The sequence below is a fragment of the Cetorhinus maximus genome, chromosome 24 (genome assembly GCF_964194155.1).
Source record: "Cetorhinus maximus chromosome 24, sCetMax3.hap1.1, whole genome shotgun sequence".
Classification (NCBI taxonomy): Eukaryota; Metazoa; Chordata; class Chondrichthyes; order Lamniformes; family Cetorhinidae; genus Cetorhinus; species Cetorhinus maximus.
Window position 1 is genome coordinate 10,215,561 of NC_135902.1, and position 27,797 is coordinate 10,243,357.

At 41.5% G+C, this 27,797-nt stretch overlaps 2 protein-coding genes across 4 annotated transcripts; both read right to left on the bottom strand.

Moving 5' to 3' along the window:
• Positions 1-1,458: 1,458 nt before the first annotated feature.
• On the bottom strand, positions 1,459-20,413 carry LOC144699636 (manganese-dependent ADP-ribose/CDP-alcohol diphosphatase-like). 3 transcript variants are annotated; one of them, XM_078570725.1, is made up of 4 exons: positions 18,491-20,413; positions 7,841-8,473; positions 5,133-5,255; positions 1,459-1,918 (listed from the first exon to the last, which is right to left on the bottom strand). In XM_078570725.1, the coding sequence occupies exons 2-4, from the start codon at positions 8,433-8,435 to the stop codon at positions 1,623-1,625; spliced, it is 1,014 nt and encodes a 337-aa protein (XP_078426851.1). In that variant the 5' UTR covers positions 8,436-8,473; positions 18,491-20,413; the 3' UTR covers positions 1,459-1,622. The 3 variants fall into 3 exon arrangements, with proteins under 3 accessions (XP_078426851.1, XP_078426850.1, XP_078426849.1); XM_078570724.1 differs by lacking the exon at positions 18,491-20,413 and adding an exon at positions 11,535-11,613; XM_078570723.1 differs by lacking the exon at positions 18,491-20,413 and adding an exon at positions 11,415-11,522.
• On the bottom strand, positions 17,656-26,615 carry adprm (ADP-ribose/CDP-alcohol diphosphatase, manganese-dependent). Its single transcript, XM_078570722.1, has 4 exons — positions 26,435-26,615; positions 23,130-23,773; positions 21,470-21,592; positions 17,656-18,099 (listed from the first exon to the last, which is right to left on the bottom strand). Exons 2-4 carry the CDS (start codon positions 23,749-23,751, stop codon positions 17,804-17,806), a joined length of 1,041 nt encoding a protein of 346 aa, XP_078426848.1. The 5' UTR covers positions 23,752-23,773; positions 26,435-26,615; the 3' UTR covers positions 17,656-17,803.
• Positions 26,616-27,797: the final 1,182 nt, after the last annotated feature.

Below are 27,797 nucleotides of genomic sequence, written 5' to 3' on the forward strand. Positions count from 1 at the left end.
TGCACTCATCAGGACAAATGCAAGAATGCCAAATACCAAATGATCACAACAATTTATGCTACAGGAGAAAAGGGTGCTGATTGGTTGGCAACTTGACACAGATTAGCCGAGGTGTTGCCATGAAGAAAGCAACAGGGAACCATAGGCTCCCTAATCTCCTGGGTAATTCTAAAGAGGCACAAAGCTTGAACATATGTCTTTTGTTTGCAGAGAACGTGTCCGTGAATGAATATATGTCACTTTTAGCAAGCGTAAGTGAACCATGTTATGAGCTGGACTGATTATCTTAAATTGGTTGTTAGGGTAGCTATTAGTGCACTCAGGATTGTTGAGTAAGAGCTTCCCAATCGCATAATCACATCTAACAGTGGACATTTAGTTTTAGGATTTGCAAGCGCAGGCTGGTTGATTACGGTCTGTACTCTACCTATTATGAATAATCAAAGGAACATGCTGCTTGATTCGATCAGCTATGTATTTTATTTTATCAGCCCTTTTCCAAATGGGGACCAGTTGCTCATTAGTAGAAATTCAGTTGTCAATCCAAAATTTTGACCTATATCATTGGACACTTTCAAGAATAGACTTATTACTGTATTGTGGAGTGAGAAGCTACATGAAAAACAGAATGAATCCATGTGCTACCAGTAAGGAACAACAAGAACTATGCATTTAGTTTGAAGTACTCCCCTATTCTCGCTATAAAAATATTAATTGTTAAAATGTTTGCTGTTAAATGCTATTTTTTTTTTACTGCAGTTAGGTTATTATAAAGTGATTTGAGATGTTATGGCAAATGCCCTATTAAGAGTCGCCCTCCTGCACTGACATGCAGAAAGTAGTGACATACAGAAAGAGACCCAGAGTGTATCAATCTGCATGGCCATAGCCATGATTCTGGATTAACCTGAGAGTTGACTGCGAGTCATTCCCTAAGTGGAACCCTCGTGACCACTTTAAACAACATTTTAAAATTTCTAGGGAAGGAAAATTTTGCATTTTTACAGTTGCTTTCAGGACCACAGGATGTTCCCAAAGCACTTAACACCCACTTTTGAAATGTGGTCACTATTTTAATGTAGGAAGCGCAGCAGACAAGTTCCCACAAACAGTAATCAGGTAATGACCAGATAATCTGTTTTTGGTTAGTGATGCTGGTTCAGGGATAAGTATTGACCAGGACATTGGAAGAGCTCTGCTGCTCTTCCAACAGGCCCTTGGTTTAATTTGCATCTGAAAGGTAGCGCTTCTGACAGTGCAGCACTAGTACTGATTGGTCAGATAAGACTGTGTGCTGTAGCTTCTTGAATGGGACTTGAATCAAAACCTTTTGGATTAGTGATAGGATTGAGCAAGAAACCTGGAAAATATGAGTTAAAATTTGATTATGGAGTCACATATTAATTCTTTCATGGCTATTCACATGATTTTGAAATAAAGACACAGAGATTCTGATGTAAAACAAACAACATTGCGCCTACCAGATCTGAAATTTTATTCTGCATCTGCTATTATACATAACAAGTCATGATCTAATTTTGATCACACCTAACACTTTTCACATTACAATCATATGGTGCAGAATATTAACATATGTACAATGTTTTAATGTATAAATTGATTCAGATTTGTTTGTAACGTAGAATCCTGTCCTGAATCCTGCCTCTTCCCCCTAAAATCATTCTGTCATTGTATACATACATAGTCCCAAATGCTTGGCTCCCTGGTGAAGTTTCAATCACACCTTCAAAGGTAAGATGGTGAATTCCATGATCATCCAAGTGGTAGCCACCATCATGGTCATGTCCTGGTAGAAAACACACTACACTTGTGTGTGCGTGCAACACTGAGAGGATCTCATCATAGTTCCAGGCAACACCTTGTGAATTTGTAGAATTTGGATGGATTGGAACATGAGCTGCAATAAGAAAACAAAGACTTTGTCTGCTCAGATGTACAAAATTGTCAGCGATCAAATCCAGGCAGCCTACCATTTGAGGATACTGGATTGGATAGTTATGGCTTCAGATATCACACAAGAAAGCTGTTGTGAATCATAATTCTAGTTTGATTGGATAGTGATTTTCAGGAAATGTCTGCAGGCATTGGTGGGTGTGTATGGTGGGTATGTCCACTACATGAAAGGTTATCCCTACGACCTATAACTTTTTCTGTTAGTGCTCTATTTTCTGCAACGGTTCAATATAAATTAAACAAACCATTTAATGGGGTTATATTTGATAAAAGCTAATGGAATGCTGGCCTTTATGTCTAGAGGACTAAAATAAAGGATAGAAGTCATGTTTCAGCTATACAAAGACCTGGTTAGGCTACACCCCACTGTGAGCAGTTCCAATTACCTCACCTCAGGAAGGATATATTTGAAGGGAGTACAGTGTAGGTTTACAAGAATGATACCTGGACTGCAAGGATTGAATTCTGAGGAGAAATTGCACAAGCTAGGGTCGTATTCCCTGAAATTTAGGAAATTAAGGGGTGCTTTGATTGACATTTTCAAGGTGTTAAGGGGAACAGATAGGGTAGATAGACAGAACCTTTCTTCTGGCTGGGGAAACCAGGATCAGAGGGCATTGTGTAAAAGTTAGAGCAAAGCCTTTCAGGAGTGGAGAAAGGAAACACACTGGGTGGTAGAAGTTTGGAACACTCTTCCGCGAACAGCAACTGATGCTACACCAATTTACATTTGAAATCTGAGGTTGATAGATTTTTGTTATCCAAAGGTATCAAGGGGCAAGGGAGCTATATGGAGTTGGGTGGCACATTAGGCATGATCTCATTGAATGTCAAACACAGATGAGAGGCTAATTAGCCTACTTGTGTTCCAATATTCAAAGCAGAGGTCGATAGATTTCTAGATACCAATGACAGTGAGGGATAAACGGGCAGAGTGCGGGAATACGGAAGATCAGCAGTGATCTAGTTAAATGGCGGAGCAGGCTCGAGGGGCCAAATGGCCTACTCCTGTTCCTATGTTGCCATAATCAAAGATAAGTTATTGTTACCTTGACAAGTAGGGAAAATAGGCTCAGATACGAATGACAGTCCACAATGATTAATGTACTGCTGTAAAGAACAAAATTTGACAAAAATGTGCAATGCCTTTTGAGGCAAATCATAGTCTTTGTTCAGTTAGGTGGAAATAGGTAGTGCCTGATTTTTGGCCCAGTATCTATGATGCTCAGTTCTCTATCTACATGGCAAATGGAAGATCCATCTACAACAGGTGAACACTTTATCACTGCTTGCACATTCCACAGGCACTCACCTGCAGGATGCCAAGTGCTCAGATTGTGAAGACTAACAAGTTAAACTGGAATTCACTTAAAGGCTAAAAAAGTGCAAGCTTAAGTGTTTTGGGTCCATTTCTGGGGGATTTTGGTTCGTTCATCATCCTCCGCTGACACTCAGACTCTCACAAGCATTTGTGCTAATTGTTCTTAATCTTTGTCCCTTTTGTTGTAAGCATCGATGTTGCTGTCATAGGGTCAATTTTACAATCTACAGACATGGAAAGATGATGAATTGTATCAGCTAAACATTACGAGATTTCTTCCATCCTGCTCTTCTTGACCTAGGTGGATGTTCATTGTCAGCCCAAGCTGTCTCAGTTAAAATAACAATCAGGAATTCATATCCCAAAATAGTTAACTCTCACTGTTAGATTGTCCACCTGAACTGTGATAAATGTCCAACAGCACAATTATGGACTTATCACCAAATTTGACAGGTTGGAGAGAGCATTTTGAACAATGCAACAATTGGGTAAAAAACTACTGGCCTGTTACGGGTGGGGGTGGTGGTTAGAAAAATTCAAAGTCATGAATTAAATGCATCACCAAGAAATGTAAAAATGTATTGACTAATGTACAATTTATCTTTATAACATTGGAACGAATGCTCTAGATTCACCTACGGGTCCAGTGATGTGGTGCTACCTGCAGAGTGCTGACTCTGTCCTTAGTAAATTGACCTCATTCCATAAAGTGAGGACAGCTCATTTATTTAACTTCCTCATGCCCCCACAGCACGTAACATGATTGTGTTGAGGGGGGGGGGGGGGGGGGGGGGCGTTGGGGTGATGGTGTGGAGGGAGGGAACAGGGGGGAGTGGGGGGTGTGAAGGAGGAAAGACTTCAGGTGCCAACAGCCAGTTAATGGTTGATGAGCGCTGGGAGCCTGACCTGGCACGAGTGGGTAGGGGCATCAGATCCACTGGACGAGGGATTGTTTTTCTTGTTTGGGGTTCCTCTCCAGTCATCGAATCAAATATGTACTGTGTGGCTGTAAGATTCTCAGATGCTCCAGATACGTTATGGAAATACCCTTTCATTGTTATTCTCTCTGGGACATAATGAGGCCAATGCACATTACATGTACAGGTCCTTTAGGGCTGGATGGTTTGGGTAGATAAAAGGCCCCTTCTTCACCCAACAAGCATTGCTTTATTGACCTCTTTTGAAGACCTTAGGGAAATCTGGGGGTGGGGGAGGGGCAGGAGGAGAGGGTGAGGGCAGAGGGTGATGAACAATATTCCTCAAGTTGTAACAACTTAACATCAGAAATGACTGATTTCAGAAAAACAAAAAGCCAGCAAAGGAAAATAAAAGGTTCTAGGTGTGCTATTGTATATCATCAGAACATCTTAAAATGTTAAAGAGGTTACATTAAAGGGAAAATAAGGTTAGCAAAATCATGATGATTTCAGTAGTCAAAAGTGTCACGAAACTTCGAACAAGTAAGGGAACATTTCCTCTCCATGTTGTGTGTAACAAGATTACAACCTCACTTACAAGATTACAACCTCACTTACAAGGAACGTACTTACTGAGCTCATCAGCACCTGCACCCCCACCTTCCCAAACCCAGTCACAACCACTGACCCCCACACCTCCAGCCCACCACCACCCCCAACCACAACCCCCCTCCCCGCCCTCCAAGCATTTGAGCCAAAGCTTTCATTACGATGCAATACAATCAAATACTGATCTCCCAGTGTGCTGACTTTTGGTTCTAGTCACGTCTCCAATATTGTATTATTTGTATTATCTTGTAAGCCTATATTCTGAACCAAAAGTGCTGAGCTCGTATATATTTTGTTAAGCCTTCACTTACCAGCAATTGTAACCTTTTCCCGGTTATTATCTGAGAATGTTAGTACTTTGTTCAGCCAATCCAACTGTTCTTGACTGAAACCTCCATTGAATGCTACAAAGCGTTTATCCAGACCAGTGAGGCCTATTAATGAAATATTTTAGAGCTTTTCATTTCTCAAATTGTAACGATTTCAAACATTTGAAAGCACGCCACAGATTTTTGAAATACTGTTAGGAAACTCTCAATTCAATATCTTTAGTTGTTTTTTAAATATACATTCTTCCCAAAATTTTACTCGTGTAAGTCATTCAGCAAGATGCTACAACAGTCATTATTATTTCACTGAAATTCCATAGGAGTTTGTCCCTATTCGATACTTCTGAAACCAAACTTGAAAAAGATCAAAGCTGCATAGCTCTGTATGCTCATCCTTGGTGGGAGTGAGACAGAAGGGCTGAAATACAATCTGCGAATATGATACACCACATATTCTTTCTTCTCTTAACACTATCCCAACAACCATAAGAACGTAAGGAATAGGAGCAGGAGTAGACCATATGGCCCGTTGAACCTCTTTCAGTAAGATCCTGGCTGATCCTGGGCTTCAACACTTTCCTGCCTGCTCCACATGTCCCTTGATTCACTGAGGGGCCAAAAATCTGTCTATCTCAACCATAAATACACTCAGTGCTGGAGCATCCATACCCATCTGGGTAAAAGAATCTCAAAGATTCACGACAATTTGATTGAAGAAATTTTTGTGGACAGGATATACCTGGGCAGTTTTCCACATTGCTGGATAGATGCCAGCATTGCAGTTGTACTGGAACAGCTTGGCTAGGGGCGCACCAAGTTCTGGAGGGCAAGTCTTCAGTATTATTGCTGTAATATTCTCCAAGCCCATAGCCTTTTCACTATCCAGTGCCTTCAGCCGTTTCTTGATATCACGTGGAGTTAATTGAATTGGCTTAAGACTGGCATCTGTGATGCTGGGATCCACTGGAGGAGGCCGAGATGGATCATCCACTCGGTACTTCTGGCTGAAGATTGTTGCTAATGCTTCAGACTTGTCTTTTGCACTGATGTGCTGGGCTCCGCCAGGAGGAGGGGATGAGGATATTTGTGGTAAACGGTTATTTAGCTCTAATGCATGCTGCTTTCGCTATTTGGCACGCAAGTAGTCCTGTGTTGTAGCTTCACCAGGTTGACACCTCATCTCTTTTTAGGTATGCCTGGTGCTGGTCTTGGCATGCCCTTCTGCACTCTTTATTGAACCAGGGTTGGTACCCCCAGCTTGATGGTAATGGTAGAGTGGGGGATATCCTGGGCCATGAGGTTACAGATTGTTGTTGTATATAATTCTGTTGCTGCTGATGGCCCACAGCACTTCATGGATGCCCAATCTTGAGTTGCTAGATCTGTTTGAAATCTATCCCATTGAGCATGATGGTAGTGCCACACAACACGATAGAGGCTATCCTCAATGTGCAGATAGGACTTTGTCTCCACAGGACTGTGTGATGGTCACTCCGACCAATACTGTCATGGACAGATGCGGCAGGCAGGTTGGTGAGGATGAGGTCAAGTAGGTTTTTCCCTCGTGTTGGTTCCCTCACCATCTGCTTCAGACCCAGTCTAGCAGCTATGTCCTTTAGGACTTGGCCAGCTGAGTCTGTAGTGGTGCTACCGAGCCATTCTTGGTGACGGACTTTGAAGTCCCCCACCCAGAGTACATTCTGTGCACTTGCCACCTTCAGCGCTTTCTCCAAGCGGTGTTCTAAATGGAGAAGTACTGATTCATCAGCTGACGGAGGTTGGTTGGCAGGTGGGGTATGGCGGCGGTAGGTGGTAATCGGCAGATTTCTTTGCCCATGTTTCACCTGATGCCATGAGCCTTCATGGAGTCCAGAGTCAATGTTGAGAACTCCCAGGGCAACTCCTTCCCGATTGTTGACCACTGTGCCGCCACCTCTGGTGGGGCCAGGACATACCCAGGGATGGTGATGGTGGTGTCTGGGACATTGTCTGTGAGATATAATTCTGTGAGTATGACTATGTCAGGCTGTTGCTTGACTAGTCTGTGAAACTGTTCTGCCAATTTTGACACAAGCCCCCAGATGTTAATAAGGAGGGCTTTCCAGGATAGATAGGGCTGGGTTTGCCATTATCGTTTCCAGTGCCTGGGTCGATGCTGGGTGATCGATCCGATTTCGTTCCTTTTTGCTACAACTGAGTGTCTTGCTAGGCCATTTCAGAGGGTGGTTAAGAGTCAACTACATTGCTGTGGGTCTGGAGTCACAAATAGGCCAGACCAGGTAAGCATGGCAGATTTCCTTCCCTAAAGGCCATTGGTAAACCAGATGTGTTTTTACGACAATCGAAAATGGTTTCACGGTCACTATTACCAAGACTAGCTTCTTAAATCCAGATTTATTAATTGAATTTAAATTCCATCAGCTGTGTTGGGATTCAAATCCATTAGTCTGGGCCATTGGGTTACTAGTACAGTGACATCACCACTACGCCACCACCTTTATGGATGACATGCCCAGCCTTAAGAAAAATGCATGAAAATTTGTTGCTAAAAAAAATGATATATACAATAATGCATTCTGGAATTATAAAACTAGCATTAAATAGAGGTTCAAAATTGATATTTTAATATTGGAAATCAAAAAAATAAAGGTTACCCAGTACTGCTGTGTATGAATGTAACCTTACATTACCTTTTGAGCTATTAAAATCTTCATTTTTGTTGTAAGTCTTCAGTTTCTCCATTGAGTCATGATGTTTCTTGCTGGAATATTTCCTTCCCAGAACGCTGAGATCGTATGAGTCAGTGATTATGAATCGAAACTTAGGAAAAGGACTAAAATGGTAGCCATAAAAAGCCTCATGGTCATCAGGGTTGGACTGTGTCTTGACACTGCTCTCCATCTTACCCAGGTGCTTGCTATTGAGAGCTGATTTATGCAGCAGTTCCCTGTCAAAGTTATAAAATTCATGGTTTCCCCAGATATGGTGCATTGGAGACGTACACTTTGTAAATTCATCTATTACCACTTGAAGTGCATCTTTTGAGGACTTTAGCTGTGAATTGCAGCCATCAATGACATCACCAAGCTGCAGAATAAAGCTGGGAGTGATGGGTTCTTCATTCCATTCCATGACAGCACTGCGCAGCAGATGGAGGCTGTTCCTATAGTAACGCCTCTTTGTGCGTGTGTCATTGTAACCATTATCTGCATTGGCGTATTGAATGTCTGCTATGACTCCAAAACTAAAGTTCGGTTTTTTAGCCTCATCTGCTTCAGTTGCCATTCTTTCAATAGCTTAAAGACCATATACTTTGCCACCATCTGAAAAATATAAAACTTCGGTTTAAAAGTGGCTCAGTTCTAATGCAAGTTCATTGAATCATTATTGTGAAGTTTTCTTTGCTCATACAGTGATACATTGGTAAAAGATCTACTAATAATTGAGCGCTTTGATACCAGAGCCACATTTTCAAATCACCTCCCTCCGTCTTAAGAGCCAGTTCCAGAAGCTCCAGGCGGCCAAACTCACTCGTTTCCAAGACGTTTTTCCATGTTCTTTTAAAAGGCAGTCGAATAGGTGACACATAAAACATTTATGATGAAAAGTAAGATGCAGAGCATCAATGGTAATGCAGCCATAGGCCTGGATTTTTCCCGCGTCGGGTGGGCTTGGCGGGAGTGGTCGTGGAGCCGACCGCCACCTGCGATCGACTCTGCACCGCCATTTTACGAGGGGGGGGGGGGCAATTAAGGCCCACCCAGCCTAATACGTGAGCGGTAGCGCTCGGTGCTACCTGTGCAGGCGGGGGTAGGAGGGAGAGTGGGTCCAGTGCTCTTTCGCACATGAGTGCGTAAAAGCGTTTCAATCTCCTTGAGGCATGGAGCTGCCTCAGGGAGAATGAAGCGCCTTTGAAATAAATAAATAAATGGAATAAAAATTTAATGAAACAGGTCCCCTCTTGTGACTGTGTCACATGAAATGGGACATGTTTTTATATTTCAGGATTTGAATTTCACCATCTGCTGTGGTAGGATTCAAACCCAGGTCACCAGAGCAGGTGTTTGGATTATTATCCCAGTGACAATACCACTAAGCCACCAACTCCCCTTCAATATTCCAGAAGAAAATAATGTGGCATATTTTGGACAAGAAATCAATGAAAGCATATTTTAAACAGTGAAATTCTGAACAGAGTTGGTAACATAAGCTGATATTTGAAAAGATGGAATTCAAGTGGAAAAGATCTTATAAAGGAAAACAGGCTTTTGGATTTAATATGTTAGGGATACTGAGTACAAAATGAATTTCTACAATACTGGTTAACCTGGTACTTGCTGGAGTACAATGTGCAATCCTGCACACCCATTGCAGAGGCATACTGGAAACATGGAAAAATTACAATGAAGAATCATTAGGATAAAAGGTTACAGATATGAAGTCAGAACTGAAAAATAGGAGCACAGAAGGGGAACAGAGATTTTTTTTTAAATGAAGGTTTTTGAGGTGGTAAGCAGAGAAAGGCTTTTTTCATTGGTTAATAAAATGGTAAACAAGGGGCACAGACTCAAGATTATCAATAGAAGAATAAAGGGGAATGTCTTTCACACAGAAGATTATAAGAACATGATATCCAGACAGTCCATAAGGTCAGATTTCTGTATTGTCACCAGATGTTTGTGTTTGTTCCATATTTGTTAACTTGCTGACACACTGGGCTTGAAATTCAGGTGTTTAAGATAACAGGCAGACAATCCCCAGCACAAAAACAGAATTACCTGGAAAAACTCAGCAGGTCTGGCAGCATCGGTGGAGAAGAAATCAGTTGACGTTTCGAGTCCTCACGACCCTTCGGCAGAACTGAAGTATATTTAGGAGAGAGGTGAAATATAAGCTGGTCTAAGGTGGGGGGGCGGGAGGAGAGAGAAGTTGAGGGTGGGGTGGTTGTGGGGATAAGCAAGCAGTGATAATCCCCAGTGCTAGTTTTACAACTGGGTAGCAAGTTGTATATCTACCCCATTATTTGTTATTATACGCCAATTTAAAACAAAACCTTCTGCAATAACGCAGATCTGGCTGTCTGAGGCCACTTTGAAAAAGAATAATGCAGCTTTGTGCATGTTGTTGATTGCTTTGGACCTGCGTGCGTTATTTTTAAAACCCCAGTTAAATAGAAGAGGGTATCACAAAGCAATTATATCCTCTAGGGGTTCAGGTGACAGTTATAATGAGTGGTTGAAGATGCCATCTGGATCACAACATGCATAAGAGAATAGAGTTGCAGACAACAGAGGGAGCAACTAGGCCTTGGGTGTTATATCAGATGAATCTAGTTGGTTCCTGCTTCATGTCCTATGATCCAGGATAATTGAACCTGTACCCCAGGCTCACATGCAGCCTTTAAGAGAGGAACTCAGTGCTCTCTTCTCATGCAGTATAAATTGTTGTTCCATTTACTGTTGGTAATCTTACAATCTGTCATTCTGAGTGCAAGATGAAGAGCTTAGACAGCATGTCTCTTTTTTCAGCAATAGTCAATTCAGTGTTACTTGTAGTATTTCAATTCTGTAACATTGGGGATTTGGAAAGCTCTATTTTTAGCACTGTTGCCTCACTAGATAAGTCCATATTAGAATACCATGATATAGCTCTATCTAAAGTTTGAGATAAATGAATGCAGGGATTTTAAACATTATAAAATCAATTTCCCACTTCAGCACCCATGGGTATAGGTTGGTGGAGAGAAGTCTGCACTGCAACTTCGGTCGTAAGCTGTCTAAAGTTTTTATTTCATTCTTTAATTTTAACGGCGTGAAATCGTGAACTGGTTGTGCCCGCATGGATTGAAGTGCCGCTGCCTTCTCTCTGCTGTTCGGCCTGGCTACCAGATAAAGAAACTTGCCCAAACAGGCGGCCCAGCCAGGACCTGTGTCAGGGCACCCGTGTCGACCAGGAGTTTGCACATCTCTACCCATAGGTTTGCCTACATAACACATTGCGCATAAAACGATGCACTTCCTAATCTGCATCCCTGCTTAAAATACTGCACTCCTGAGACCATTTCGTCCTGTGATGTGATTTGAAGAGGTTCAGCGTGATAAAGCGCCATATACATTAAGATATCAAGGTTACCTAATTATACAGGTGCAGCGCAGTCTTAGTTAAACCCAACCCGCGAGTTTCATGGAATACAGAGAAAAGTGGGCTGTTGCTCCTATTGTAGCTCCTTGGGCATAGAGACCGTGCCCCGCCTCTGAGCTGTACCTGCCGCAGAATGCCTCTTGTCGTTTGTCCGAGAAATAGCTGGCGATCCGGTAACAGTCCGCAATCTCTAACGGGAACAGTCAGCAAATTTCCCCCAACGCCAGGGTGCAGAAAGCTTACACAGTGGATCCTTCACCGCTAAGCCGGGCAGGGAACTGATCTTTTAGACCCAGTACCGAACTCATCATTTCTATTGATTCCACTGCAGAGGTTTGTTTATACCAGGGAAACCCATGTACATCATTTCCGCCAACTGGACAAATTGCAGCAGACTGCTAAGATCCGAACAGCAGCTATTTTCTTTCCAGATGAGGGCTGATAGTGGTGCGATCAACTACACACTTTTTCTCTTCATCTTAATTTATATATTTTTTTGTCTTCCAGAGAGTTTGAGATTTATTTGCCCCACCTTTCATCTTCGTGAGAATATATTTTGACTGTACCTGAACTAACTTCTCTCAAGACATCCCCTTGTTCGGTTACAGTCTTGCCTGCCAACCTTTGACTCCAAATTATCTGGATCAGAACTATCCTTACCGCGTTGAAGTCGGTTTACCCCCAATTAATTATCATCACTCTGGATTACTCCTCCTTTTCTATAGCCAACCTAAACCTTGATACAATGATCACTGTCCCCAAACCATTCCCCTATGATGCTTGATCAACTTGGCCCACCTCATTCCCCAGAACCAGGTCTATCAGTGTTTCCTTTCTCATTGGACTGCAAATATAGGCTTGTAACTTCCAATGGAATGGCAATCGAGTCAGATTTAGGGGGTGGGTGGCGGGGGACGGGGGTGTCGGGCCTGGGGGTCGTCGGAGTGTGTGCAGGGATCGGGCTTGGGGTGGGGTTTTGGGCTGGGGGTTGGTGTCATGTCCAGGTCGGGTCACGCTAGCAGGTGGAAGGGTCAGGTCGGGCTGAAGGGGTAATGGGTGGTGGGGGGAGGGGGTGGTGGGGGAGCCCCGTGGTGGAGTCAGAGGAGGTAGTCGGGTCTGGTAGTGGGGGGATAGGGTGGAGTCTTGTGGCTGATTTGGGGGGGGGGGGGGGGGTGATAGTGGGGGGTTGGGTAGAGTTCCATGGGGGGGGTGGGGTGTTAGCAAGAGGTGGGGGGGGTGGGGGTTCTGTGGGCAGTCGGTGGGGTGGGGGGTGGGTGGATGGTAGGCGGATTCCCATGGGGGTTTGGGGTGGGTTAGTGCCCTAGTTGCCCAGAAGCTAGAAGAGGTTTTAATTCTAATTTCCTCTGGGTAACTATTGCAGTATGACTGTTAGAATCATCTGAAGTTTGCAATTTAAATTGAATTATCAGATAGTTGCCAGTGCAGGACAATTGTCCAAAGGAAGTTTGAACTTCTCAAACAATTGCTATGCAATTCTTATTTGGGAACTTCGGGGATTGCTGGGGTGTGGGGGGCGGGGGGGGCGGTGGTTCCCTAGTGCATCTTTGGGGTGCCCCCCAAATATACTGCTCCAGAGCTTGGAAGTTACAGGCTATACTGCTGTAGAAAATTCTCCTGAACAGACTCTTATGAATGCTTGCCTCTCTCTGCCCTTTACGCCACTACTATTCCAGTCCATATTCTGATAATTAAAGTTTCCTCATTATAACTATTCTATAATTCTGGCACCTTGCTATAATTTCCTTGCAATTTTTTCCTCTATATCTTTTCCACTAGTTGGTAGCCAGAGACTACACTGAGAAATGTAATTGCACCTTTTTGTTCCTTAAACTCTAGCCAAATAGATTATGTCCTTGAACCCTCTAGGACATTCTTTCCCTCCAGCACTAAAATGTTTTCCTTAATCTATTCTACCACCCCTCCCCCTGCCTAACTTTCCAGAATACCTTGTTTTCAGGAATATTTAATACCCAGACTTTCTTTGAACCATGTCTCCCTTAATGGCACATTCCACATCATAGTTCCAAGCGGCTCTCTACACCTGCAACTCACCAATCTTATTTACCACACTCCGTGCATTCACGTACATGCACAGTAACCCTAATTTAGATTTTATTACCTTCCCCCTTAAGCTGAACTCACATAATACCTTATTACTCTGGTGCTATCTGTCTCTCCCAGTGTTCAGTGCACCTTGGTATTCCTCTCTATTATTGCCTCCTGGTTCCCAAATCTAAATTCCTTTTTAAAGATCTAAATTTGCACTTATTGCATGTATACCGGTCTACTAAACTCAAAAGGATGACCAACAGCTGCAAAATAGTGACCCATTTTCCCCTCACGAAAGAAGAACTGACATTTTTTTGTAAAAGAAAAAAGTTCTAGGTAAAGACCTGCTTGAATGTGAGCTGAATTAAGTTAAATTCTTCTCCATTACATTGGATTTCAGGATTTTCATTGGTCTTTTGGCATCTTATTGTGAAAATTTAACCCCAGTAGCCTCATGCAAGTTTGAAGAACATATATGATGACACTGGAGTATCAAATGTGTGTGACCCGTGAATGAACACATTATACAGTTATGGTGTGGTGGGAGACTTTTTTGTGCAAATATTTCAGTATCATAGTTTCTGTAATGTACATCTTATAATTGAGCCATGTTGCAGTATGGATGGGTAAGGTAAGCTATCAAAGGGACATAACATTATTTTTGATTAGGCAAAAACAAAAGAGAATCAGGTTATGAGAAAGTGCTTTCTGACAGGTTTGGAATACCTGCCCTTGACCGGCAATCTTCTTCCACTTTTAGAGCCAGGTTTTCTGTGTTGCTGACAGAATTTACCCCGTTAACAATCTCAGATGAATTTATTGCACCTTTCTTTTCTGGAGAAGGTGCTTTACAAATTTGGGTTTCACAAGATACTGTCCTGGGTTCAGCGTTACTAGTCTCCCTCATTAATTGGATCCCACACCTCTTACAATCAGGTCTTTCTTTGCTTTACTTCCCAAGGACCTACAGGAGCTAGAACCATGTAACTTGTTATATGAACAGGATACATTAATCCTGGATGTGCCACGTGCAGTTCTCCAAATGGTGACTGGACCAACCTTTAAGTGAGACAAAGACAAATATAAATTGTCAATCTGTTTATTTTTTAGGGATCATTAGAATCAATTTTCACTCAGTTCAACTATAAATACTCATTTTTTAATGTGACAGATCAATTAACACTTCTATCTTCAATTTGAGAAAATATTCTAAAATTTCTCATCTTTTGCTTATCAAATAACAAATTCACATACATCAACAGCTACGTTGTGTATTTTACATACTGTGCCAAGGTCGCTGATGTGATGCACATACACTTTGGTCCCAATTGATGTAAGTCAAGAAATTATTGTGCGATTTCTTTTAATATAAAGTACAGCTGATGTCAAGTTTTATTTCCTAGGCAGGTATGGAGCAAGAGGAGCAGTGTATGGACAGTTACCAAACTAATTGTCCCTTGGAGACCAAGGCCATCAACTCAGGTTACAGAAATCAAGGTTACAACTGCCTTCCTGTTTTTTTATTTTTCCAGTCATAATAGCAGGTAAGCAGTGAAAGCTGGAATAAACATAGATTTCTCTATTTTACTATAAACTTTTTGAAAGAATCATGTGGTTAAGTGGGAGTCTGATGGTGAGACCCATCAGCACTTTGTGAATTGTTATCTAGCTCAAATGCACTCTTTAATTCCCATACTTGTTTTGAGCTTTAGTCATATTCAAAATACAAATTAAATTTACTCCTTTCTTCAAATTTACTCATTTTTTGGGTCCAATTTTCACCCCCCAAATATTTTCTCCTATGACACTTAAAAATAATTTAATAAAAGCCTTTTTATGCAAATAAAACATGGTTTTAAAGGTTCCTACTTAGCCTTCAAACAAGTAACAAATATAATGAATTTACAATATTTAACACTGTGCAACACAGAAATGACAGAAGATGCCACACTGACCCAACTAATGAGCCAAGTAGAATCTTTCTCATCGATAATTGCTCTGAATTTGATCCACCTTGAGCAGAGAATGTGCCTGACTGCCTTACCTTCCCTATCTACTCTATTCAGACCCCTGATAATATTGAATAACTGTATCAAATCATCTCTTCTCCAAGGAAAACAAGGCCAATTTATCTAACTGAAACAAATCTCACTTAAAGCAAGCCAGCTTTGTATTTATATTCTCTAGTTCCACTACCTAGCTTAATTGGAATAAGCTGCTTACATCAAAGTATAAAAGACTTGGATTACGTTCCTTCTTAACCATAATTTCTTTAATTGGAAAATGTTGACTTCTGAGTAGCTCCATATAGTTTTCAGCCTTTTCCCTCTTCTCTGAACTCTCTAAACTGCATCAGAATTCAGTGGAGTGAAAAATATCCTCACCAAGGAAACAAGTATTCTCAGGCAGCGTCTCATTATTTGATCAACCTTATTAGTAGTCTCACGATGACAAGATATCTTGCAGTATTTGAAAAGCATAAAGCTTTACTCTTTCCTACCTCAGCACATGGGCACCTGGCCATTGTGGGGTCTATGGAAAAATGGTCTAAGCCAGGTTTCAAATGGGAGCTTAATTACTGACACGTTTTGATGTATATACTTAAGTGAAGCTAATGAAATAACCAAATTGGACATTCATATTTTGGGGGGGGGGGGGGGGGGGGGGGGGGGGTGCAGTGCACCTCCATCAGAAGCCCCTTTCTGACTGGGGCCAGCCTCCCATTAAGGCCCGGTGACCTGCAGACCTCCCTCCAGCCCTCCCCATCTGATCCCCCGGGCCTTCTCTACCCTCCTTGCCCATGCGCCCGACACTTACGTTTTTCTCTGGTTGCCTTGACCAAAGTTCAGGAAGGTTCTTGGCAGTGTTTCTTCCAGCCACTGCTGTACCCTTTCCTGGAGAGCTGCCGGCCAATCGGGCCGCCAATTCTCCAAGGTGGGACTTCCTCCCAAGTGAGGGGCAGGAATCCTGACTACTGCCGATCTGCCAATCAATGTTCACTAGAGCATAAAATGGCAGCGAGGCTCTGAGTCGGGCCGAGCCCACGCCATCCTAAAAATTGTGGCCAATGAGTAAAATATGTTCTCATCAGCTGCTCCATTTTTTCCTGATGGTTTTAAATCTATGACCTCTGGTTATTGCCCTATTCGCCAGCGGAAGTAGCTTTTCTTTATATACTCTGTCAAAACATTTTGAAAATCTCTACTAGACCACTTCTTGATCCTCTCTGTTACAAAAATAGCCCTAACTTTTTCAAGCACTCCTCATAGGTGACATCCCTCATTTCTGATAATATTCTAGTAAATCTCCTTTGTACCTTTTCTAAGACCTTTACATTTCTTCTGAAATTGTCTATAATACTGTGCCTGAGGCATAACTAGAGATTTATGAAGTCCGGGCATAATCTCTTTGCATTTATATTCTATGCCTCCATTTAGAAACCCAAGTAAACCTTATACTTTTTTAAAACCATCTAATCAACTTGCCATATTACCTTCAAGAATGTGTGTATATGGGCACCAAAGTCTCCCTCTGCTCATCTACACTTATCAAAATAATGTGCCATTTATAGTTTACTATCTTTCCATATTTGTGCTCCCAAAGTTCATCACTTCACATTTCTCTGCATTAGCTCCATCTGGTATGCTTCTTCCCATTTCACCAACCTGATGTCCATTCCCTATAAACTTGGAAACAGTAATCCATCAAAATTGACCATTTTGATTCCCAAATTGACCTTGGGAACCCCACAGCAAACCATCTTCCAATCTGAAAAACTTCTATCCATCACCATCTATTCCTTCCTCTCGCTGAGCAAATTCTGTATCATATTGCTACTTTCCTCTTCACATCTTTGTAACAAGCCTTCTATATGGCACTTAGCCGAATACCTTCAGAAAGACAATATAAACATCTACTGCATTACCTTACCTCTTACCTGTATTAAGGTACAGGATCACATAACTTCAGCAAATTTTCTATCACGTGATCAAATCAAGATATTTGTGACTAACAGGGCCCACTGAGTTTATGTATATTAACAGCTAATATAACTTAGTAACAGCTGACTTGAACCTCATTACAAGGGCGCTTTAAAATTAAAGGGTTCAGGTGAAATAATACCATGCTTAAGCAGTTTTACAAAATCAAACCTCCAGAAATTTTGAACCATTATCGGATTTTGGGGCCAAGTATGAATCTTCAGTTACTGCTGTGGAAATTTGTCAATAAAATTCTTTTTGCATCCCTGGATTCATTCCCTTGAATTAAATTTTCCAATACCACTGCACAGCTCTGTCATTTCAGTTTTTTTTATTAAAGTTACAACAGAAAATGCAAGGCAAAATGGGGAAACTGATTGCAACATTTGGTTGGAAAATGCACAGCATCATATGATAAACGTCTATATGCCATACCAGATTATAACACAGAAGTCCATTCACTTATGTTTTTCTGTAATGTAGAACTCTCTCAGGAACCCTGCCCCTTCCCTTTAGGATCATTCTGTCTTCATATACATGAATGGTACCAAATGCATGGCTCTTGGGTGATGTTTCAATCACACCTTCAAAGATAAGATGGTGAATTCCATTATCGTCCAAGTAGTAACCACCATCGTGATCATGTCCTGCAATAAAACACACTACACTAGTGTGCGCGTGCAATACCGAGAGGATCTCATCATAGTTCCAAGCAATGCATAGTGAATCTGTAGAACGTGGGTGGACAGGAAGATGACCTGCATTAAGAAAACAGTTTACAATTACATAATCTTTTCCCCACCTCCTAACAAATACATGTTTTCATGCTTTCAACTGAATTGCTCAATACTGGTCAAAATATAAAGAAACATATCCACTTTTCCACTCTACCCTTCTTTCAGTACTGTAGTCAAACCAGTTAACACAATAACCTATAAGAAAAGATGCAGCAATATTACAAGTACCAATCTGAGACCAATACATCAATGAAGAGCTGACAGAACACTTGTACAGTACTCTACATCACTCTCTAAATATGAGTAACTTAAGAACTCTGCATGTCTTTGCTTCCCATGCACATCATGCAAATCCATGTTTAATTTTAATGTCTGTAAGGAACTAATGCAGGCGCAGTCGTAGCGTCCCTACCTCTGGGCAGAAGCTCCAGGTTCAAGTCCCACTTCAGGACTTGATGGCCGTGGAAAGTACGTGCATGATGTGGTCAAATAGGTTGATTACCAGCCTGTAAATCCTTCCAATATGCCTGATGGCAGGTGGTAAGAGTGGGACAGTTTCCTGGTCAGCCATACTGCAGAAGGCTCCTAAACTACTGCAGCACTTTGCCAAGCATAATCATGGACTAATCCAATGGAAGTCTAAGAGGGTAGGTACCTGAAGGAGAAGGAAGGAACTAATAGGAGAGTCAGCTCTTCGCTGACATTAGAGAATCTTAAAACGTGGCTGAAGTTATAAAATAAAGTTGCTAAGGTATCAACTGCTAAAACTAAGAAACACGCTAATAGTGACTTCATGCTTGACTGTTACGACATATTCTTCATCAATGTGAAGCTCTAGCTGCTTTGCATTGATGTAAGATTTCGAGTCTGATTACTCTGTTAGATGAATGGCAAATAAAGGTAATAAACTGACTTCAATAGTAAAAAAAAATCAAATTGCAAATTTGCTAGAAGTACTGCACAGGAGAATTCACAAACACATTCATATGACACAGTGACTAGAGATGTTTAGTTGCCTTTGCTAGCAGCAGCCATCTTGACTTGGGATCAGATTTGACCAGTTAATCTGCTCTTTTGCGGTACTGATTGAGGAAGGAACGTTGGCCAGGAAACCGCAAACTCTGCTACTCTTTTAGCAAACAGGAAGTGAGCATGTCATGGGATCTTCATCCAGCTGAATTCTCAAACAGCACACATGAATTTTGGATGAGAAGTTACACTGAAGAAGGGAACTACAATGATGCAGCAGCTCTTCAAAACTACATGGATTGTCAACCTAGATTAAGAGGGGGTGTCAAACTGATAAACAATCAAGTGGAAGATAAAGTTCATCTGGCATTAAGCTGCAAAGAGATAATGGTACTCAGTAATTTTTAGATTTCCTTGGCAAACTCCATTTCTCTGGAAGTGAAAGACCTTTTTCTTAATTGCTGAATGGATAAAATTTTTGTATTTATTCAAAATTTAACTCTAAACATAGCTACACACACTGGTCAGAGGACCTGTAATTTTTTGTACAGTCCTTGTACTGTAGTTTTAAATGCTTGTGTATGTGTATTTTTAGTGTCAGCTTGGTTCAGTTGCTCATACTCTTGCCCAAGTCAGAAGACTGTGGGTAGTATTGACATTTAAATAAGATTCTGGGTTCAAACCCCACCATGGACATAATTACTTAATATCAACAGGCACTTCAGTGTAGCAGTGAAGAAGAGCTGCAATCAACAGTACCAAAAACAGATTATCTGATCATTCACCTGCTCTTTATGGAACCGTATTATCTTAAAAAAGTAATCCATTGGTTGTAAAGTACTTTAGGGAATCCTGAGGATATGAAAATAAGTATCAGCACATTGGTCAATATAAGTGAGGTCAAGGCAATGTAGGTTCAGCTTCCACTATTGTAAGTCTGTATAAGAACATGAGTATGATGTCTTCCTGGTCAATATGGTGCACAAGAATGGAATGAGGGGGGTTATTTTGATTTCCTATTCTGCTTCAAATTTTCAGAACATATACTGGGTGAAATATTTGTCACAGAATGGAAAACGGTGCTTATTTTGATCTACAAGTTTGTCTCTTCATTACTCAAGGTTTAAGGTCTGCTGTACTTTGACCAGGTATGCATTTCCAGCATCTATATTTTTATATTTAAAGAAAACCCAACTAGCGATGTCAATGAGTGACACATACAGCCTATGTCAAGGTCGCTCATCATCTATATAGCTGGCAATACCTACACTGTTCTTAGTATAAGTCTCAACAATGATCAAAGTATTCAAAATAGAAATTACAGTAGTCCAAGAGGGTGGGTATGTTTTTGCCCAGTCTACACAGAAATGTCAGACGTGTTTGAAGTACCAGACTGAAGCCTCGCAACAAAGACTGTACAGCGAGAGATACACATTATTCAGAAAACAATTCAGCTTTTGTGTCAGAGGAACATTTTTAACGTGTCATTATATTATTGCTGTACGAGCAATGATTTTGGACACACATCAACCTGCAAATGGTAACGTGACAGAAATAAGTTGGATGATCTGACTACTGAGCAAAGTGAAAACAAGGAATGTAACCTGCTGCAAGCAGAGGTATGCAGTATAACTTGCACCAGTCACATAAGTACTGGTCAAAGACCATATCTGTAATGTAATGACATCCTTAGTCCTTTTATCATGAGGTAAAAGCAAAATACTGTGGATGCTGGAAATCTGAAACAAAAACAAAAATTGCTGCAGAAACTCAGCAGGTCTGACACCATCTCTGGAGAGAAAGACAGAGTTAACGTTTTGAGTCTATATAACTCTTTTTCAGAACTAAAGAGAAGTAGAAATGTGGTGAAATGTATACTGTTTAAGGAAGGTGGGGCAAGTGAAGCTGGATAGAAGGCCAGTGATAGGGGGAGGCAAAGGAGAGATTGCAAAAGATGTCATAAACAAAAGGTCGAAGGGGTGTTGATGGTGGTGATACTGGCTAAAGGAGGCGCTCATGATGACATTAAGAGTAGAAAGCAGGATAAGCAAGTGACAGATGGACCTAGTGGGGGTGGGGTGGGGGGAGGCGAGGCGATGGTGTGGGGGAAAAGATCGAAATAGGCTGAAAGATGGTGGGGATAAAACAATGAATGGAAATAAATTTTAAAAATAATAATAGAAATAGGTGGGAAAAAAAAATATATATAAAAATTTAGGTACATGATTGGTTTTTAATGTTAGCTTTTAATTCATTGACTCTCCTTTTTTTGGTATTCGCACACCAATTCTATTCCAAAAGAAACAAGTGTGGTTTATTTAAATCTAGGTTACTAATCAGGCCTTTGTAATTAATGGAATGCATAATAAAGATTAGTTGCTGAAATGAGATCTTCTATTTTGTTAAACACACCATAACTTACCAATGACTGTGACCTTTTCCTGGTTATTATCAGAGAAAGTGAGTATTTTGTTTAACCATTCCAGTTGCTCTTGACTGAATCCTCCATTAAATGCCGTAAAGCGAAAATTCAGTCCAACGAGTCCTGTCAATTAAATACATGGAACTAATACATTTTCAACTTGCACTGATTCACTACAACAATGCCACTAGTATTCATGTGAACATACAAATTAGGAGCAGGAGTAGGCCACTCGGCCCCTCGAGTCTGCTCCGCCATTCAATAAGATCATGGCTGATCTGATTGTAACCTTAACTCCACATTCCTACCTAATCCCGGTAGCTTTTTGATAAGCAAGGGGATGAAAGGTTATCTTACAACACTCAGGAAAAAAATATTCTCATCTCTCTTAAGTGGGTGACCATTGCTAAATATATTTCCTTTCATTTGTCTCAATTTTTACAAGTCTTTTGCTATTTGTGTCCTTTGCACTCTCATGTAAAAAAGGCTAATAATTGAATTCTGACAAAATATTTCAAGTGCCATTACTGTTAGGTTTACACATGCAAAACGTATAATTACATGACTATTCTCCAAACAGTTAATGTTAACACTGAGACTGCTTTTCATTGTTGTCAATGCTACAAATACTGGGCAGGTTGATAAAAGTTGTAGTTCAATCCAGGGTTTTGAAGTAAATTCTTAGATCATCCAAACGTTGCTTGTGGTTCGAATAGGATCAAAATCCTCCAACCGGGTTTCAATCCTTTCAGGTAGTAACATAACTTTCTTGAAGTTTCTATCAGGTGGACATTTATGATTATTTTATTAGTGGGCATGTACAATTGTAACGACTTTGAAAATCAAAGAGGCCTACGAGAAACAGAAATTTAGCCTGCAATGCAAGTTTTCTTCAAAACTAACAGGGGCTTGTCCTGCTGAAAGGATGAAATGAAGGGAAAACTAATGGCCTATATGTCCATAATCCAAATAGGATATCTATAGGGAGGCAACCACACACAGTAAGTAGAGATTGGTAAATTGACAGATATTAAGTTTTTTAAAAATATGAAGTCATTATCCTGGCATTCACAAACTGATGCCCTGTTGACATTATTTCCCCAGTTCTCATTTTAATTCATTATTGTATTGAGTTATTCTGTACTAACAAGTGGCTTTTGCCTGAGCACCTGCCTATGCTTTTCTTAAGGTAGAACTAAGGTAACATCTCAAATGGATTCGCCATCATTTTCATTCCCATTCTATGAGGCAACCTAACAATCAGACAATTTGCAGATAAGGGCACATGTGTAGCATTGAGGGGAAGTAGGGTTAAAGGATTGAGAAAATTAGATCACAAGGTGCAAATAAAAACCAGTTCAAATCTGAAAATCATATATATTCAGCTCTAATTTTTATATTTCCGTTGTAGGTTCCTATGCCCACATTTATAATGGGAACAGTCTATATAGACTAGACACAGTGTAATTTGTCTCCTGTGAATACTGCCAGCAGTGCCAACATGAGGGGAAGTTTATAATTACAACCCAACAGGTTTTACACAGCCTGTTCCATTTTAAATATAGCCATGAGACTTTTTGAAACGAAAAAGCTTGACAGCAAGTGCACACAAGGTCAAACCGAAACTGCAGTACAAGTAGACAACAAAATAACTGTTTACCTATGGGACTATTAAGATTTTCATTTCTGTTGTTTGATTTCAATCTCTGCATAGAATCATGATGTTTCCTGCTGTTCTTTTTCCTTCCCAGAATGCTGAGATCATACGTGTCAGTTAATATGAAGCGGAATTTAGGAAAAGGGCTAAAATGGTAGCCATAAAACCCCTCAGGATCATCAAGGTCCAAGTCTATCTTTTCGTTGCTGTCCATGTTAGCGGAAGGTTTCTCATTTCCCAGGTGCCTGGTGTTGAGAGCTGATTTAAGTAGCAGCTCCCTGTCAAAGTTATAAAACTCGTGGTTTCCCCAGATATGGTGCACTGGAGAGCTACACTTTGCAAATTCATTTATTACAGTTTGGAGTGCATCTTCTGAGGACTTTATCTGTGAATTGCAGCCGTCAATGATATCGCCAAGCTGCAGAATAAACTTGGGGGTGGTAGGTTCTTCATTCCATTCTTTGATAGCACTGCGCAGCAGATGGAGGCTGTTTCTATAGTAACGTTCTCTTGTCCCCGAATAGTTAAAGCCATTCTCTGTATTAGCATACTGAATGTCTGCAATGACTCCAAAAGTAAAAAACAGGTCGTTTCCGGCTGCCTCAGTCTCCATTCTTTTAAACATTTCACTTCCACGTAGCCACCATCTTAAAAAAAAGTAGTAAGTGAAAACAATGACCTGGGTTCAATATAAGACAGGCTACTGACAGTAGTACAAGACCAGAGCAAACTGGTTTTATAGCAACACGGTGGTAGGACATAGTTTTATGCTAATTTTGTGGTCTTGGGGCAGACAATTGAGCAATGCTAAGCAGGTGCAAGTACTGCCCACAGGGAAGGGGAAAACACAGTGAACAACTGCTGTCTAGGCAAGAATAGCTAGCTTTCCAGACCCATTCTAAAATGTAAACCTGGTTTGGAAAATAGAACTCTCTTTTCTCCCTGTCTACATCTATCTTCCTATGTGAAGGCATTAGCTGTGATTCTTTTCTTTCCCCAAGGCATATATATCAGCAGCAAAAGATTTCAAGAACAAATGTACAATCCTAGCCCTGCCTGCCCACCCTGCCAGATGATAAAGAACTCGCTATGTGCTGGGAGTTTCCCTGGTGCCCTGAATGGTAAATCACCCACTCCTACCCCAACCAGAATCATCAAGAATAGATTAACTGTTCAATCATTCCTTTGCCCTCACTTATACCATTGTTACTTCTAAACTCAACGAGCCTGATCTCCTGGCCATACTTTCATCCCTCACCCTCTCTAAACGTCAGTTCATGCAAAACATGCCAAGCTGTCTTTATCCTATTCTACACCAAGTCCCTGTTTATCAATCAATGTAATTTCTGTTGACTCTATGTTAGCTCACTCCCCCATGCCACAAATTTAATATTCTCATCGTTGTTCTCGCTCCACCATTCCTCTGTACCCTCCTTCAGCTGTAGAACAGCTTTCCTCAGATTTTAGACTGACTGTCTTCTGCCACCTGGGCCTAACACGCAAGGAATTCATCCCTGAACCCCCGTGCCTCTCATTTGCCCCCCTCTCTAAGGGCCCTCTTAAAACCCACCTCTTTGAAAAAGCTTTTGGTTAACCCTCCTAACATCTCCTCCCTTGTCATCTATATATCCTCTGTGAAGCACCTTAGAAGGTTTTTCTATGTTAAAGGCATCACATAAAGTGTTGAATTGCTGTGATCTTGCTGTAGCTGCTGCAAGTACCTACTTAAGCACAGTCATCCAATTCAAAGCTGCTCAATGCATGTAAAATAAAGATGTTTCTAAGAGACCAATAAAGCTCAATATAAATGCAAGACTCCCTTCCTCATTATTGGATGTTAATGTGTCATCCATGGTTCAGTGGTAGCACATACACCTGAGTAAGAAGGTTGGGGTTCAACTTCCACTCTCCAGAGACTCAAGTACACAATCCAGGCTGACACCCTGCTGCAGTGCTGAGGGAGTGTTGCAAGGTTGCTGGTGCCGTCTTTCCAATGAAATGTGGCCCCAGCCCTTCTCTCAGGTGGGCGTAAATGAACCCACGGCACTCAAACAAGAGGTGGGGAATTCGCCCCTGTGTCCTGGCCAATATTTATTCCCCAAGCAACACCATAAAGCAGATTATGACATTGCTGTTTGTGAGATATTGCTGCAACTTGATCATTGCGTTTCTTGTATTGCATCAGTGACTGCACTTTAAGTTGGTTGTGAAGTGCTTTGGGACTTTTAAGCTCATGAAAGGGGCTATATAAATACAAGATAGATTTTTTTTAAGTACACCCCTATTCACCATGGAAACCCTCAGGAGTAATAATATCCCAGAGTTGTAGTCAGCAACGAAGGATGGGTGCTCACCGCTGACCTTGATGTAAGTCTTGCTGAGAGATCTAGTGACCTCTCTGGCGAGCAGTGGTAATACAATTAATTGCAGCATTTTTTACTGGACATTCAGTGCGGAGCACTAGTACTGTCATCAGGCTGTCCTAGCAGCTAATCATATTAAACAATTTTCACAGCCTCCCAACCAGGAAACTAAAACAGTAAAATGAAAATCGCTTTTAGAAATGTTTACATAGAAAAAAATGAAGATTGGGAGATACCCATAAGTAGAGGCTAAAATAGTCTGAAAAAAGTTGAAAAAAATCTATTTAAAATTATTTTTTCAGGACAAGTTCTGTTGTTCAAAACCCCAGTTACATCTGATTGAACATAAGAAATAGAAACAGGAGACGACCATATGGCCCATTGAGTCTGCTCCATCATTCAGCACGATCATGGCTGATCTTGGAATTCAACTCAATTTTCCCAACCATATCCCTTAATTGCATGAGACACCAAAAATCTGTCTTTCCCAGCCTTAAATGTATTCAATGGTGGAGCATCCACAACCCTCTGGGGGGTGGCTTAGAGGATTCTAAAGATTCACAACCCTTTAATTGAAGAAATTTCTCCTCATCTCAGTCCTAAGGCACCCTGATCTTGAGACTATGCCCCCGGTTTTAGATTCCCTGAACATTGGAAACAATCTCTCGGCGTCCACCCTATCAAGCACCTTCAGAATTTTGTAGGTTTCAATTAGATCGCCTCTCGTTCTTTTAAACTCCAGAGGACATAAGCTCAATTTGCTCAGCCTTTATTTTAACAAAGAACAAAGAAAAGTACAGCACAGCAGGCCCTTCAGCCCTCCAAGCCTGCGCCGATCATATTGCCCGTCAACCTAAAACATTTTGCACTTCCGGGGTCCGTATCCCTCTATTCCCATCCTATTCATGTATTTGTCAAGCTGCCTCTTAAACACCACTATCGTACCTGCTTCCACCACCACCTCTGGCAGCGAATTCCAGACACTTTAAGGGGTTTCAATTAAGTTATGAAGGACGTGAGGAGCGAGCGCAGAAGAGATTCAGGAGAATGGTTCCTGGGATGAGAAACTTCGGTTATGAAGATGGATTGGAGAGGCTAGGGCTACACTCCTTGGAGAGGAGAAGGCTGAGGGAGATTTGATAGAGGTATTAAAAAAATCATAAGGGATCTGGACAGAGCAGATAGGGAGCAACTGTTCCCCCCGTATGGCAGGATCGAGAATGAGGGCGGCCCAGGTATAAAATAATTGGCCAAAGAAGCTAAAGTGACACGAGTAGAAACTTCCAGTCAGTGGCTGGTTGGGATCTGGAATGTATTGACAGGATGCGGCGAAGACAGGTTCAGTCAAGAGGCAATGAGCTGATTATCTGAAGAGGATGTGGAGTGTTGTTACAGGAAGGAAGGCATGAGAGAGGCGCACTGGGTGAATTGCTCATTCAGAGGGTCAGGACAGACATGATAGGCCGAATGGCCTCCTGCTGGAACCATTCTGCGGTTCCCCATTTGGGAAACCGCATCCATTTTATTTATACCAAAAAAAAGCAAACAAGTCTGTTTGGGCTCCTGGGCCCTGCTCCCACTGAGCAGCGGGACAGGGAAGGTCCAGCCACCCGGAGCCCCGGTGCCCCGGTGCCCAGCCAGAGCCGCTTCACTCACCCGCCGCCCTCACACGGCAGCCGCGTCTCCAGGTATAAAACCAAAGAAACTGCGGATGCTGGAAATCCAAAACAGAAATAGAAATACCTGGAAAAACTCAGCAGGTCTGGCAGCATCGGCGGAGGAGAGCAGCACCGTTGACGTTTCGAGTCCTCATGACCCTTCAACAGAACTCGTCCCCCTCCCCGCCTCCAGCCTAACGCGTCAGCACCACCTGCTCGTCATTTCCGGCAGCTGGTGATTGGAGAAATCCGTCAGTGACGTTGTTATTTCCCATCCTGTCAAACTGCTGCGAGGGGAAATAACTGCTTCCGGGTTAGTTCAACACCTGGTGACTGTTCCTGGGGTATAACTGGTTGATGGTTATTTCTGAGAATAACTGGTTAATGGTTATTTCTGAGAATAACTGGTTAATGGTTATTTCTGAGAATAATTGGTTGATGGTTATCTCTGAATAACTGGTTAATGGTTATTTCTGAGAATAACTGGTTGGTGGTTATTTCTGAGAATAACTGGTTAATAGTTATTTCTGAGAATAACTGGTTAATGGTTATTTCTGAGAATAATTGGTTGATGGTTATCTCTGAATAACTGGTTAATGGTTATTTCTGAGAATAACTGGTTGATGGTTATTTCTGAGAATAACTGGTTA

Excerpts from the sequence above, each read along its gene's own strand:
- LOC144699636 (XM_078570725.1), bottom strand. The coding sequence starts at position 8,435 with ATGGCAACTGAAGCAGATGAGGCTAAAAAACCGAACTTTAGTTTTGGA. Across the intron at positions 5,256-7,840 it reads AGATTTTAATAGCTCAAAAG|GCCTCACTGGTCTGGATAAA; the intron begins GTAATGTAAGGT and ends TTTCATTAATAG. Across the intron at positions 1,919-5,132 it reads GGAAAAGGTTACAATTGCTG|CTCATGTTCCAATCCATCCA; the intron begins GTAAGTGAAGGC and ends TTCTTATTGCAG.
- adprm (XM_078570722.1), bottom strand. The coding sequence starts at position 23,751 with ATGTTTAAAAGAATGGAGACTGAGGCAGCCGGAAACGACCTGTTTTTT. Across the intron at positions 21,593-23,129 it reads AAATCTTAATAGTCCCATAG|GACTCGTTGGACTGAATTTT; the intron begins GTAAACAGTTAT and ends TTTAATTGACAG. Across the intron at positions 18,100-21,469 it reads GGAAAAGGTCACAGTCATTG|GTCATCTTCCTGTCCACCCA; the intron begins GTAAGTTATGGT and ends TTCTTAATGCAG.